This window comes from Bombus flavifrons, chromosome 2 (genome assembly GCF_040668555.2).
Source record: "Bombus flavifrons isolate JBK064 chromosome 2, iyBomFlav1_principal, whole genome shotgun sequence".
In the NCBI taxonomy this organism is placed as follows: domain Eukaryota; kingdom Metazoa; phylum Arthropoda; class Insecta; order Hymenoptera; family Apidae; genus Bombus; species Bombus flavifrons.
The window spans coordinates 1,567,643-1,584,786 of NC_138443.1; the positions used below are offsets into that span (position 1 = coordinate 1,567,643).

Below are 17,144 nucleotides of genomic sequence, written 5' to 3' on the forward strand. Positions count from 1 at the left end.
CATTTTCTCGGTCATGTCGTGGTGTAATTAATATTATACACATACGCATATACACGTACGTATGGAGCCCATGTTGCAGCATATGATACTAATTGTAAGCTAATCATACTAATCCTTTCGTATCAAAGTTTTTGTATGGTAATCGCAAATTTCTTTCTTTGTCAGATTGCATCAACATCTTGATACAGATATTTAATTACAAAAAGTGGAGTAGTCATAACGATAGTTTTTACTATAAGCTTTAGACGAATCAAGTTGACTTGGAAATTCTCATTTACTTTTTCACACTTTTAATAATTACTTACTTCTTAGTGTGTCCATACATTTACAGTTATAATTTGCCAAATCTTTGGAAACAAGCACGCGAAGAGATTTTAATAGAAAAGCAATGACTCTATAATTAATATAAATTTCGATATTTATAAAGGATGTGTAAATAATATAACATAACATTAATTGTTAAACTTAATGAATATATTATTACACAGTATATCATACGTTATACATAATACATATAAAATTATATTATTGTATTATTATATATACGCATATATATGTATGTATGTACATATCGTTGGGGTCAACGTGTATGGCGATCGATATAATCGAGCGTAATCGCAATAGACGAAATGCTTGCTGAAACGAATCGCAGATGTTGAAAGAAAAATGTGTTTTGAAAATCGCTAGAGATCTAAAGGCGAGCTGTGGAAAAATTTATTTTTTAGACGTTTCGCGGTGTCGACAATAATATCTTGTAATCTCATGCACTTGTTATGAAAACGCAACAAACTTAATAGTGTTTCTATGCAATTTGTTATATAAACGTTTTTTAAGGATTCCGGTTAACTCTTCGTTTATCTTTATGTAAGACAATAATTAAAAGAAATGGTAAAGATATGCTAAGACAATAAAAATGATTTTTCTACAAAATTTTAAAAGTAAAGACCAATAATTATATTAAATAACAATGAAGGTATTTACCAATAATTTTTTAAATGATTTATTAATCCATATTTTATTAGAATCTTTAAAGCAATTATACTATAATAAAATAAATTTAGTAACATTTTTTGCCTGTTAAATAAAATTATATTGACAATAATTATATTATATAACAATGGAAGTATTCGCCTATAATTTACGAAATAATTTATTCAGCTATATTCTATTAGAATCGTTAAAAGAATTACATTACGATAAAATAAATTTAGTAAATTCGTAATAAAATTTCCTGTCTGCTAAATAAAATTACATCGACAATAATTATATTATACAGCAATGAAGGTATATTTGTCTATAATTTTCCAAATAATTTAGTAAATCGTATTTAATTACAATCGTTCAAAAAAATACCACGAAAATAGAATGAATTTAGCAATATTTCCTGTCCTCTAAACAAAATTACATCAACAATACTTACTGATATATTTTATTAAATCATCAATTACTTACAGATTTTAACGTTACGGCTTACGCAAAACGAAGGGTTAACGATCGTTGCATAAACTTCTTTCATCGATTCGCGTTTTACCATACAGATATACACGCTTTCGATTGATTTACCCAATGGTAGATGAACATCTTTCGAAACGCTAACTTAGGAAAATTTCTTGTACGGGGAGGCTCTTTAGCGCCGTCATTGAAGCTTCCTCAAGCGATTTCGTATGTACGTTATGTTAGAACCGATGCGCTGCTGTAATAGTTTCTGCTGGACGTAATGTTACCGACAGTAACGACAGATAATAACAGAGTCACGATTTACTTGCTCGGGAATAATAAGTATAATTGCAAAAATGATGCAGATAATAATGGGAAACGTATTTTTCAGTTGACGTTTCCGCGGTATCGTCTTCGGTCCGCGGTTTTTCCATTCGGTGAAAAGCCGGAAATTGAAACAACACGCGTTCCAACGAATTGCTGTTGCACGCGATGTTCGTGATTCGCCAATATGTTTGTCGCTCGAACGTTGCGCCGAGCGGAACGATTCGTTGTTACGTTAACAGAAGAAAGTCGCGCGTCCGGTTAGCTTGGAAAAGGATGAAAGTATCGCTTTTCGCTTAACATTTTCGCAGCAAACAAGCTTGTTAGTTTGGTTTATGAATAATATCTGCTTATATGCATAGATATATGGTAGGGTGGAGTCAAAGTTATCTCTTCTCTAAGAAATCAAAACGGCCAAATGACTATTTTTTGAACCAATATTTAACTATTAAGAGCACTTGGAACAGAGATTGTAAATAAAACGACAGCACATATATACATATTGAGAAATGATGTAATTTATTTTATAAAATGACATGGAACTTTATATAAAAACCGGAGAATGTTGAAATAGCGGGCTATTGAAATGTTGAAGTGTCGAATAGCGAATGGACTACGCTATTGTGATAATACATGTGCGATGGAGATTACGCGGAAAACAGAAGTAATAGAGGATATGAAAGACCAAGATAGTCACAACTGAAATAACGAGACTGTTAAAATATAGAAAAATTGGAACGATGAAATTTAATATACGTAGTTTATCGATACTATGAATTACGGAAATGTGAAGATTCCGGAAACAATGTAATCACAAAAATAAAGAAACAATTAAAGGAAATAATTATTAAAAGATATCCAAACTGAGCTGAAAGAAAGATACGAACAAAAATTTTGTTCGGATAATTATATATTATATAAACGTATATAATCATTGTGACTCTGCTCTGCCAGCAATGGCCTAGTCATATACATATAATCATCGTTTTATTTGAAAAAATCGTGGCTCGCATAATTCAGTACTGCATCAGATATTGTATACGCTATTGTATCGAAGTAGTAACAGGCCTAACTTTTATCCATGTTATTCCATTGTCAGAATCAAAAGGTGGGGTTGAACTCGAAATATACATTAACTATAATCACTACGACGATACGTAGGATAAGTTCTAATGCTGTTCGAACAATAATACTGATATATTTATATGAATATATAGCTCCGATAATAATTTTACGACAATAAAGAGAAAAGAAAAATACGGGGTGGGCCGATCGTAGCGTACTAATGCATCGAATGTGAAGGGAACCAATCGTCTCTGGATCAAATTACATTGTTAAAAGTCGAATCCCATCGGATAGAATTGCTGCACTATTTATGAAATACTATGATGGTAAAACCTTTAAATATCGCGCACGCTTTTCTCGGTGCACCCTGTATCGTTTTAAATAACAATTAGCTTTACATATATGTGTAATCGAGAGTACCGTCTATGCGATATTAAACGACGAATAAGAGAAAATCGAACGTTTCACTTATCCGTGAAAGCGATTATATTACGATTGACAGACAAATATGCTAAAGGTTTTCAATCAGCGAATATTCATAAATATCAGACAGACGAATGATGCATTGTCAGAGTTATATAGCTACTACGATACATTATGCAAGGATATTTGTTATCAGTGATAGATATAACGCTGTTAAGTTCAATATACATAAGTTTTTATAACATTCTTATATAGACTTTGAACAATGCTGCTGAATAACGCTAATGCATTTTTGAGTTTCTGCTGTTTGATAGGATGATTTATGAAGAGACATAAAACAGTAAGCTGCACAGTCATTATTATTTAAAATACAGATCTTTCTGATGAAAGAAAAATGTAAGACGCGTGTAGCTATATCTTAATAACAGCGAATGTATTAAATGATTTCGCAATGAAGGATCTTTTCATCAACATAGATGTAATTGTTAACTTTTGCACTATGTTTATAGCTTCTTCAAGTGATTTTTAATACATTAGTAAATGCTTTTCGTCATCAGTATGTTACAAGTTAGTATAACTGACTGTTTTATTATTCACGTTACTTATATCGTTATATTTTTCAACAATTTTAACAAATACGCAAATGTTTTCTTAACCCTTTACATTAGATTGATTTGTAGCAATGTTGATGACGTGTAAATCGTTATTTGGTTGTCTTTTCACCGATAAAATACGGAGAAGGGAAACTGTATAAATAATATCGTGGATGTTAATAATATTTTTCTTTTCGAAATAAAGCTTTTGATCTCGAAAGCTGCACTGGAAAAGAGTATTGGAATCGCTGATTAATCCAGGAAAATTTACAATTGTTTTATATGTTATCAATAGAGAATTGATTACAAGTTGCAAATTATAATTTTCACGAGAGTGAAATGACAAAAATATGTTACGAATATATCATGAAACCGCTGGTATCACGTAGTAACATATATCATCCTGTTCATTAGAAGCATTTAACGTTTACTTTGTCACTCACGAAGATAGAGGAATTATAAAAATAAATTATAAATTGCTGTCAAAAATTACATGTCTGTCCTCAAATGTCATAAGAATATTCATGCAAAAATTATTCAATGTCGAGGTATTGCAGATGTAATTTTTAATCTATTGCTTCGATAGATAACTATTTTCTCTGAAAACGGTTTAAAAAAACGTGTGTAAGAGATTGATTATGGGTGTCCGACGAGTTTGCTACGCTATTGTTTCCGGGCGCAATTGTATATGGCGTGAAGTTTAGAAAATGCTTGAAATGTACATTACCTATTCATAAACATGAAAGTATTACCTTGTGGTCTTAACGAAAAGTAAATTAAATTGTAACGTATAGTATTGAAAGAACCATATGAAATTATATAAATATAACAAAAAAATATATAAATTAAATAAATATATATATACATACATATACAAATATACATTACATGTATATACCATGTGTAACGTGTTACATGTTCTGTACACATATAATACGTGTCGTTATATGTACATTTTTTAGGTACATAATTCAGATAGTGTCGAGCTACATCGTTCTATCGATCTTGTTTTGCGAGAAAGAGAAATTTCACTTATTAAATGTCGACAATAAATGGACGAAGCTCGCAAATATAATAAAGCATATATTGTAAGGGCAATAAAGTAGGTATGCTTTAAAAATATGTATGTCGATACTGTGCGAGATTTTGACGTGATATCCTCGTGCTTTTGACTTATTCGAGTAAAAGAGAGGCTCTGAAAATATTGCTATATTATTAATATTTATTAATTCACGCTGTATGTTGAGAATATTAGCGTTAAAAGTTTCTAATGTTTTAAGATATGAAAATGTTTTAGACTTAAAACGGGTGAAAGATAAAGTTTGTTAAATTAAAGCCTCCTTTCTTAAATTTTTGTTAAATATAGTTTATATTAATATAGTCAGAATTATTATATTATTTAGAATGTCAGAATTGTGTATTATAATTGTTACATGTATTACCAAGAAGATTATTGTTTCCAGCGAGCACGAGCGTTTCACGAAGAAATACTTAAGTTTCAATCGTACTAAGCTTCTTGTGGCTTTACGTATGAATGTAGGTTTACTAATAATTCCTCGTTATTATGTTTTATGTCTGTAAAATGTCTAAATTAAATCCTTTCTGTGTGTATGTGATCTGCCGAGAAAATTGTTTTATGTTACGTGAAATAATTTATCGCTCTATAAATTATATAGAATAGAAGCGTATGTATCGCATTATTCAAATGATGGCGAATGAAAGCAATTGTTTGTGTACTCTAGTCAAAATAATGCTTGGAAGAAATGAGCCTGTTCTACCTATTGTTAGAATATTCTTTGTATTCATTTCGAATCCACATACATTTCTGTCATAATCATCGATACTGTTAAACTGAACCTTGAAAGTAAAATTATTACGAAGAATATCTTCGCGTTTATAAATGTTGTGAATTAAAATTTAATGTACTTGGTGAAAAATTCATTATAAATTTAGTTAGTGTTTTGAAGTCTATTTAGAAGTAATTATATTATCAAATTGTTAATTATATAAATTCTGTCTATTATTACGTTAATAATTTTAAATTATCATTAGACTGCGGATTTTTATGTATTTATGGGAAATTTAAAGATAGTGAAATGCACAAAATGTACATAATATGCAAAGATATATAAAATCTTCAAGGTACGAAATTCGTTATAATATTTAGCGGATAAAGCCGATCTCCGCCTAGGTTCCATTTTTTTAAATTATATTCATAAAGATGTGAATTTGCATAAACATCCCCAGTCTAATAATCATTATCGTCTTAAACATGAAAAATAATATTTTTAAATGAAAAGTCGAAAGTAACTTTTTCAACTCGTTTGAGTTAACTGGAAATACTTTTTTGAAAACAAACTAATCTTTTAAGTAACGAAATATTTTATGCAACAAAGTATGATTGACCAGTTTGTTTGTTAAGAACTATAAAATATTTAGCGAGTCATTATTGAAAAATTTCAGCAATGGTTCAACTATCCATTTGAATGTTAGTTCAAACATCTCTAATTCTCGCGGACCCGTAACTGGTGTGGGTGCGTGTGTGCGTCCCTAGTTTCCCCTGTATATGCGCGTGCGTGTGTACATATATATACTTATATATACGTATATATACATTATACATTATTATTATTATATAAATTTCGATCGATCCTAGTATATCGAACTGACAATATTAAAATTGATCGGACTTATGGTTTAACCGACAATAACATATTTGTTAAGGGCATTCGAGAAGTAGTGTTACGCGTGAGTCAAAAGAATCTGCTCTTCCGTGCTGTGCATCAAAGTACACGAGATCTTAGTGTTAACGATCTATTCACATGCTCGATCACACGATTCACGTTCCCGTGCTCCAGTGTATCTCCGATTAACGCATTATCAACGAGAGGTATTATGTATCATCGATTCAGGTCTCTTAAACAGTGACGATAAGACTGATTTAAGACGTGACATTAAAATCAGTGAATTTCACTGCGAAATTTCGCATACTTGCTTGATCCTTCTTTGTAGATTACATCGTTAAAGCTGAGCGGTTGAAAGAAGTTGGTAGAAGAAGTTTCACGAGCTCGAATTTCTTGAACTATTATTATTTACAATTTTACAATTGTAAGTAGACAGAGTATGTGAGACATTTGAAATGCTTATGGGTTCCATTAAAATTTTGTTATCACGATCTATCGTTAATCGTGAACTTTCCATTGTTACCTATTTGGCAATGTTTGAAATAGAATTATTCAAATAAAGCAATATCCGTAGTAATATGCATTATAGAAGTAGATTGGTACGTTGTAACGATCAATTAACATTTTTTACAAAACTCTTCTCAAAACTTCTGAAACGTTGTCACTATGCGTCGAACAGGATTTTATGCGAAGTTCGAATTGATAACGCGACAAATTGTTCGTTGATAATGCGTTAGAACGTCGGCACCTGATATCAGTTTGAATATCTTAAAGTTGGAAGATACGTAGACATCGATTTGTCGCGTGTATTCTTGTCACGGCTGAAGAGTTGAAGGCCATTATTCGCGATCATGGCATGCCCTGGTATTTAACTATAATCGCGATTTTCCCTGTGAAACGTTCTCTCTTCTGTGTCCATTGACGTTAAATCTCTCAGAGGTAATCACTAATTCGCACTCTCTTATAGCGGTTTCATAAATAATACAGATGACATGAAACGATAATCTTAATAACCCCGTGGTGGGCAATTTAAAGAAAATCTATTTTGACTGTTCAAATAAACGAAATAGCGGGCCTGTTCTATTATAATACACGTAGCTGCAAGTTAGGACGAGAACAAAAAGCAAACAAAAATGAGTCATTGTTACACACGCCGGTAAGTCTGGTTTGTTAATAATTATTACAACAATAATTATGTAAAATATGTATGTATACTGTAATTTTGAGTGTATTATGTAATTAAAAAAAAGATAAGAAATACTGATTATTGACAATAAATTGTAAGCCGATGTTTTCAAATACTCATAATTTTCTTTCAGACGGCTAAAAGTGACAAAGCCAAGATTTTAACATTTGCGTAGTATTTTCTAAAGAAATCATTAAGTATCAAAAGTGTCTAGTTTTATTTTATGAAAATCAAATACATATGATTATTATTTTGATACATACGAATATACATGTAGTTTTATTTTACAATTATATTTATTTGATAAAATTCCTAGTTCAAAAGCTAGTGATATAAATACACACGCCTTTGAGCACAAGAAACAACCTCATTTGAAGTGAAAGTTCAGTGTTAGACAAACATGATTCACCTGGTATGCTTAACTGCTACTTGCCGAATCGGAAATAAACAGGTATCTTCCGGCTGGATTTTGTTGGTGCCATAAGGTAAGTCAATTAGTTTTAAAAAACAAGCTTAGTACGACTGCTCCAACTCAACCACCATCGATAAACCATTCACAAAATGGTAAATTAAGGTTGTTTACTTACGTCATCGTGCACATGAATTTTGTTGGTGTCATAAAGTACGGAACGATTAACTTTATCCAAAAGGCTGGATGTGACTCCCCTAACTCTGCTGCCATTCCCTGACCACTTCTGGTCATTCACAAAACAGTTAATTATTAAGTTAATTAATTGCATTACTATAATTGAATTATAATTAAATTATTAAGTTATAATTAATTAATAGGAATATAAGACTGTACCAGGGCTCAAAGATTTTGAGACGGAATTTCTTGGGAACCAGTGGGAATTTTTGGCCCAAAATTGAGGATTTATACTAAGAGAGTATAATGTGTAAGGGGATGGCACGCGAAATCTGTCCGCGAATAGTGGCTTAATTGCACGCGAATGAACGAACTCACTGCAATTGGCCGTGGTATGTATATGCTTTCCCGGAAATCGAGGCCCGCCACGAACATCCGTCGAAGATGCAACACCCTGGGCGGTACTAAATCTATCGAAGCATCAATATTCTACCTAACAACGTGCACATTTCGCGATGCATCGTGCATACGTGCACTGGCGTGCGTACAATCGCAGAGAGAAGCTATTGAACGCGTGAAGCAGCTGGCGACTTTCTAAAGTCCCCCCCGGGGATCCTCTGTATCCCTACGGTGACTTTGCATGTTGCAATCGGCCGAGAGAAGCGGCGGGAAGCACTTTTACTGATTTTTCACCACCGCGTGTCTGAATGTTATATCACAAACCACGCGAGCGCGGGAGATGGCGGTCAGTGTCTTGAGATATCTCATGTTCGTCCTCTTTGCTGCGTTGCAGTATCGTAAGTAGTTTGTCGATGCTCGATTATCGACTGCCGGTCCCTTTTTCACGCTCAAAATCCGAACCAAGAATCGAAGTTTCGCGCAAATCACGAGAAAATATAACAGTTGATTTAACTTGATCTTGGAACTTTGGAAGTTGCGAGTTGGAAATTGTCGCGTTGGTGTTCGAATGGTGTTGGAGGGACGACTTGTGACTCGTCCGTCGTCCGAGAGAAACTATATCCTGCTTTGATATTTAGTGCGTGATTTCTAAAGTGTACTCGAGTAAAATTTGGTGGCATTAAGGAAACGGGGTCTGATGTTGGCAGTGTTTTGGCGTGGTAATGGGCTTGTAGAGGTAGATTCCGAATAGGACAGAGTAATTTTATGAAATAATTGGAAATTAAGAAAATATGTATGTTGCCAGTCACAGGTATTAGAATATCTATTTGTTACGTCTCTTGAAGAATTGTAGCAAATTCAGTGTTTTTTCATTTTCATTTAGTGTTTTACATTTTATGACATAGGTGTACGATGTGATTTATAATAAAATAATTAGAGAAGCTATGAACCGCATTCAATTCGTATTATATATTAGTATAAGGCAGTGTATATTGATGAATAATTAATTGATTTAATATTACGATTGTTAGACGATTTCTGACAGAAACAATTTTTAACGAAAATATTTGTTGCCCTGAAAAATATCTTATTACATGTTTCATTGTAAAAAGTTCAAAGAAATGTGACGTTTAAACGTAATGTGAATAATTAGCAACATAGTTACTTATTAATATAGTACATTCTAAATTTCCACGTTAAAATGTTAAGTAGAAAGTCGAACTGTTTGTATGATGAAATTTGTGAATAATTAACAAACCAAAGTTAAATGACTAAAAAATAAAGAATCAAGTAATTCACACCAAATCTCCTCGTAAATTAAATCATCTTCCAAACAGAAATATTAAACATAGTGCCTACGAATTGATTGCTATTATTTATAATACTACATCTAAAAGATTTTATCAAGATTTCATCAAAAGATTTTGTCAAGAATCGTCAATAATCACTAAAGTTATCGTTATAAAAAATTTTGCAATACTCGATTATTTAGATGCTAACGAATAGATCAGAAATCAAAGGTCGCTTTTTACAATCTTAGAGAGAATCATGTCAATGCTATTTTACTTGTCATCGTTAATTAAATGCTTATCTACATTCTCATACTATTGCCGCAAGAATACATTTAATGAAAGAAGAGCAACAAAAAGTTAATAAAAGCGATACAGCGAAACAATCGACCTTTACCTGCTTCTCTGGTTTCTTGGAACGGTCGAATGGTTTTTTGTGCAAAAGCTATATTTATAAATGATTGATCTTGGACAATCGGCAGTTAACCAGCCGTAGAAAAATGATTTATGTGAAATCGGGATCGAGGAAATTAAATAGGTATAATCGGTATGCAGATCGGTAATATACGTCGATTTCGTTCTTAGATTATGTGAGTGCGGAGACAAAAACGTTCAAGGATCTGTTTAACAGTACATCCTGTGCGAAACCACCCTTTGAATGCCCACATCCACAGATTGAATATTATTTGTACACAAGGTAAGATTGTTTTAAATTAATTTAATTAAATTATGTAAACGAAAATAACGATAAATTATTTTACTCTAACTTATATATATATATAATATTAATAAATTATATAAATTGAGTTATATATACACAATTATATATACACGTTACACATACATTATATGTACACATCAATTATATATGTACACTATTTGAATTTCCTTCTGTGTAGTATACTTTATTGTTCATCATATTTTATATATTTTTTGATTTAATAATGAGAAGTTTTTCGAACATTCAGTTTCTTGTGAATTTGTCAAGCTTACTAAATAATCATAAGGAAAACATAAAAAGGTACACCTTATGAAAAGTACTTCAAGATGATTATGTGAAAAACTGTAAAGGAAGAATAGTTGTTTTAAATGAAATAAATAGAAATGCGTTAAATAAATTATTTCCTATTTGAAGCGTTATTATAAATTCTATTATAATAAACGACTTAAATATGTTTTTATTTAGCAAGTGTTTTCTTACGTAAACTAATACTTTACTTTAAAATCCCTACAATTAGCGATATAAGAAATGTTACTTCTTTTAATTCGTTAAAATAAATAATTCATCAAACTGTCGTAATTCCTTAACATTAACTAAATGATAATAACGATGATGGATAACACGAGTGAAACCATTCAATTTCAGCTATTTAACGATTGAAACCATAATCTAAAACCATACTCTAAAACTATACTGTAAAACTGTAATACCTAAAATCGTACAGGATTTATTTCTCGAAAGTCAATGTACCAAACGATCTGTTAAAATTATTTGTTAAAAATAACGCTTCTCTGTAACATCCTATATAACTATCGTCATACCATATTATTTGTCTTGGTTTCAGGAAACTCTAGATGAAGAAATTGTAACTTTCTATCATCGCCGGTTTTATTTTGTATCGCGTTTTCCGCTACCGTCTCGGAATTCGATCTCGTCTCAACGAGATGACGAAAAAATTACGCTTTGCGACACTAGCCGTTCTAACATTCGGTGAAATTTCCCATTTACTTTTGCGTCAGCTGAACGCTTCGCGGTTCCTCAACTTACTTTCGTTCGACGTTCGAGAATGTTCACCTCGAACCTGAATGTTGGCCGTAAGGAAGAACGTGGACATACGACTCTCGATTTCAAGATCACGATCAGTCCGTCTCGCGCTGAAAGTGTGGCCTCGTTTCGAAGTTCACCTTTCTCCGGTAACTAACAGTGTCTTGGCACGTTCTAAGTGCTTTTACTCATTCACATTTTCCTTTTTTGTCGCGTCGATTAGGTTGTTCTTTTCTGTACCACGCTATCTTGTTTAAAAGCGAAAATCGAATACTTATGTCGATTCGTTACGGCGTATATTTTAAAAATTAAGATTATTCACTTTCCTTCGTATTGGTTTCTAAGCGAGGTATTAGATTTGCTTCGTTTCTAGAAACGATATTTATTAAGAATTTGAGAGATTATAGTATCAGATTGTACATTTTTCTACATTTATGAGAAATTTGAAGATGCAAACATAGACAGAATGAGCAGAAGATGCTAAGATATAGAAAATATCTAAAGTATACTACTCGTTGTAATACTTAGGCATTTCCTTGGTTGTGTTCAGAAGAATATGAGTGCATAAATGTCCGTAATGTAATTATCATGAAGGGATAACTAATGCGTTCATAAAGACGTGTCTAGTAATATACGAATATTATTAGAGTCAAGGGAATAGGATTCGATAAAAGAAATATCGTAACGCGAGTGAAACTCCATTCGAGATTATAAGGTCGTTGACATTCGCTTCGTAGATTCATATACAATGTAACATACGACTATCTAATATTTATTTAATACTTGATATTTAATGAAACTTAACAAGTAGTTATTTAAAAAAATGTATCTATATTTAGTGTATGTATAATTACTAAGAATACTGCAATAATAAATATATTATAATTATGTTAAAGTCTAAGATATTATACTGTATTATATTTAGCGTTGATATATCACTTTACTTTAGAAACTGACTTTTCTCTTGTTTTATTCATTGCGCACGCATTTCTTTACTTTCTTAGGAAGATCGTTGAATAGGTGAATGTAACTTTCTTGGGACTGCCATTTTTCAGAGAAACACAAAAGAAGCCTCTACGCATTAACGTGAGAAGGTTCGAGTCACTTCAGTACTCCAAATTCAATAATTCACATCCCACGAAAATCATTATCCACGGTTTTGGTGGAGGGAGGAATTTAATACCCAGCCCGGATCTTCGAAGAGGTAACGTTTGAAGAATATTATAACTTAGTTCAGTTTATTATTTCGTGTCATCATTCTTAACATAGTTCAATTTTACTAAATCTGTCTTTTAGAGAAATTTAAGAATCGTACGACTATGTTTTGATAGTAACGCAATTACATTTTTATTGTTTAAAAATTTTATACAATTTCCTTACATTTTAGAATAATAACGTAATAAACGATTTATTGAATATGTATTTCACACGAAAGTGACCAATTTCGGTGATGAGAGTTTCTGCGAGAGAGTGTGAAAGTTTTTATCGCATTTCTCGTCTATTCGAAAAGTTGTAAAATTTTACTTGGCACGAGAAAAATAGCGACTCACGTCATATGTCAGTAACTTTCATACTCTGATCGATCCACTATTTAAAACATCGTAAATGTTGCAATTGGTTTTGTCTAACTATTCTGTGATGATAAAAAAAGAAATTTAATGGAAAATTACCTTCGTTATGAAGTATTGTTCCATTCATTTGATATTGTAAAAGTAATAATTTGTGTTTGATAACAACACAATTATAAACGAGAACAAAAAGTATGGAAAATTTTGCTTTTCAGTGATCTTTATAATTGAATCCAGAAAAATTATAAGCTATATCGCTTCGAATAGACGTATATGTATATCTATATAACATAAAAAAATAACATTTATACGATAACGGAAAATAAAAATTCTTCAGTAACTGTATATCGTTTCAAAGAAATAAAAACCAATCGCCTGTTAGCTCGCAGTTTTTGGTCGATGAAGATTAAAAGATTCGAACAAGTAGCGTGGGTTACGCAATGCGCGATGGTCTCGATGTATGAAACTTTCGATTTCAGCGTATTTCACGCGAGGCGATTACAATATTATAATCGTCGATTACGGTTCGTTGGTGCGCGAGCCTTGTCTGTCGCAAATACAATGGGGTCCAGATTTCTGTTCACGATGTATTGCTCAATTGGTAAGGTACTTGAGGGATCATCCTCGTGGAACGAGGGTGGAGAATATACACGTGCTCGGATACAGCGTGGGTGCGCATATAGCTGGTCTGATTGCGAATTATTTGCCCGATGACAAGCTTGGAAGGATTACAGGTAATGTGTGTAATTTTATTATTTAATCGCATCTCTTGCGATTTCGCTCTCATTAACAATCAGATTAACGAAATTCTGTTAGAACCTTAATACAGTGACGTATGCTAAGGTAAACTCTAATAATAAGGCAAATTTGGTCCTATACATATATCGTAGATTTATATTTGCCGTAGCACCAGTTTGTTCTAGAATAATTATATATCGAAAGATATATATTTTTTGAGATGATTCAATCCAGGCATAGAATTTGGTGTTAAACCTACCACTCGATTTAAATAGGAAAAATTGAATGTAACGTGAAAGATATAAGTGAATTTATTTCATCTTTTCATATTGTATCCATATCTAAATTAATTAGCTTTTCCATTGTGTTTTGCTAAGTCAGGACTAAAATTACGTAAAAAGGTAATCAAGATAAATTTAAACTAATTTTTAACAAATGAATCTTGAACGCTATAAATACACGGATACAGTATGTAACTTCTAATTTAATTTAATTTATATGTACTTACACGAATCTTCTTCATTGTCTAGATATTTAAAATCACAGCTTATGAATATCCTCCTGTCTTTTTTCACATCCCCTTGTTTTTGAAACATCCATAGATATCCCACAAACTAATCTTATTCTGGATTAATCGACATTTTTTCTCTCTCCTTAAGTAGTTAAATTATTTACGATGACCTTCCAAAAACAGTAAGGTAGGTTGGCCTACCATGAAAATGAAAAATCGCTCTCTATCGCGAATGAATTTTCATGTTGGTTTTTTTTCGATTAGGACTCGATCCAACGATATTTTTCTACATGAATGGGAACCGGTCGATGGATTTAGACGAAACGGACGCGCATTTCGTCGATGTGATCCACACTGGTGCCGGGATTTTGGGTCAGTGGGGACCGACCGGGCACGCAGATTTCTATGTGAACGGAGGTTCCAGTCAGCCCGGATGCGCGACAACTTCCTTGCTCCGTAAGTAATATGACCCATTTTCACTTATCTCAACGAGCAAGAGAGATTCAGACCTTTTGAGAATTGCGTGTATTATGTTAGCTGTTGGCTGTTATTTGTTAAATAGCAAAGTGATCGGTTGCGTGTTGTTTATGAAGCATTCAAAGAGGCATTAAAGAAAGTAAATTGAGGAGAAACGATCGTGTTGGCGTTAAACCAGAAACGAATGACAGCTTCGTCCAGTTTCAGTTCTCTTGAAAGTATATAATTTGACTTTTTATAAAACGAGTTGTTATTACGAACTTTCTTGATGGAAGGAATTTTGTTGAACATTGTGACAGCTGTGGAAGATATTAGAAATTAAAAGAATATTAAGATTTTGTTTCTTTAGTCTAAGTTTAGTCAGGAATTAAATTGAGTTGTCCAAGTTGCTCCATTTATCCGTATTAGATATTTTTGTGTAAAAGGAACAATAATTCTCTCCCCAATGTTCGCTGATGGTTAGAAGAAAGCGTGTTAGTTAAATAGAAATTGTGGAAATTGAAGTTTTGACAAACAGTGAATTTCGAAGTATTCTTTTTAAAGGCACGAACCTTTCAGAATATAGAAATACGTATAGTTAAAAGAATCTATATCTTGTACATTTTATAATTTAAAGCTTTATTTATTAAGAAGTTCGATGAAACCATAAGTATGGTAATTCATTTCTCTTATCGTTAATTTATAATCTTTTCTTTGTCTCGAAATTTTAATTTTAAATTGAATTTCATTAAATGCTATGGATTGGAATACGGAATGGAGAAGGAGATCATTATCCTTTGAACTCGTGAAAATACGTAATTATGACTCCCCATAGAGTGACCTTATCATTAGAGAAAACGTTCTACGGGACGGATGGTCGACTGTGAATGAAATCAGTGAAATGTTTCGTCCGCAGAGACGTTGTCGTGCGACCACACAAAAGTGACGCCTTATTACATAGAATCAATCACGACGAAAGTAGGATTCTGGGCAGCGCCGTGTGGAAATCTCTTTTCCTACCTGATCGGCTGGTGCAATCCGAAACTCGAAGAGCACATACTCATGGGAGAAGACGCCCCACATACGTAAGTATTTTTAATTCTTCCGACTTCCTAAATGAAACAACTAAAACAAAAATGATTAATTTTCAAAGAGTTATAGAAGTTGTACCTATAACTGCACTTTTGCAAAATTGCCAATAGCTCATTAATAATACGATAATAATAGTAATTCGTAACATGTAAAATTGCAAAAACTGTTTGAACAACAGAAGATTACAGCCCGCAATTTATACAAAATTATTGAATAAATGGCCATAGGCTTTTAAAATATTTTTGAACGATGTACGATAAATATAAATATGCAAGAAAAAATAGAACAATTCCAAGGAAGATTAAAAAAAGAGTAAAAAACTGAAAAAAAGGACGTTAATTTGAAATGTTACAGAGCACGAGGCATCTACTATCTCTCAACAAACGCACACAAACCATACGCCCGCGGCCTTCCCGTAAAAAGCCAACGAACGACAAATCGGAAACGATCGTCCTCCCGCCAGTACTAAGCTTACTGAAGCAGTTAATCAACATAATTATAGAATAATTATAGTATACGCGGTTATTAGTTGTATGTACTGTATGCTGTGTTATGTTTGCCTCTGTTGTTTCTTTGTATATTTTTTAATTAGTTTTTACGCAATAAACTATTTTGCTACGTAACCTACCATCAACCGCCGTATACCATTGCTAGTTTGCCGATTAATGTATTTATTCCACTGGATTCTATTGTTATGGTGTTCCAAGAATTATCGCTTTCTCCGATTCTGTCAATTTTATGGAATCGTCTGGCGTTTAGTGATCGTACGATCCTCGGTTTTCGTTATTATAATATATGTAAATCTATTCTTTACCGTCACGGCTCATCGTTTTTCTATCTGTGATGAATATGAATGTAAATTATAATTAGAAATAAACAAATTATTATACTAGCGAAATAGACGAATTGAGAACGAAGCTATCCTTTCGAATGATATTGGTGTCTAACCAGGATAAAATAAATCTTAAACTTAAAACGGAAGGGAAAAATAGTCTTGAAATGAGTTATTGAAAACAAAAATTGCTATA

At 32.3% G+C, this 17,144-nt stretch overlaps 1 protein-coding gene across 1 annotated transcript; it reads left to right on the top strand.

Annotated features, from left to right (window-relative positions):
* The first annotated feature begins 8,523 nt into the window (after positions 1 to 8,523).
* On the top strand, positions 8,524 to 16,628 carry LOC138189824 (lipase member H). Its single transcript, XM_069132008.1, has 7 exons — positions 8,524 to 9,095; positions 10,572 to 10,683; positions 12,807 to 12,955; positions 13,799 to 14,053; positions 14,833 to 15,024; positions 15,941 to 16,109; positions 16,471 to 16,628. The coding sequence occupies exons 1-7, from the start codon at positions 9,038 to 9,040 to the stop codon at positions 16,583 to 16,585; spliced, it is 1,050 nt and encodes a 349-aa protein (XP_068988109.1). The 5' UTR covers positions 8,524 to 9,037; the 3' UTR covers positions 16,586 to 16,628.
* Positions 16,629 to 17,144: the final 516 nt, after the last annotated feature.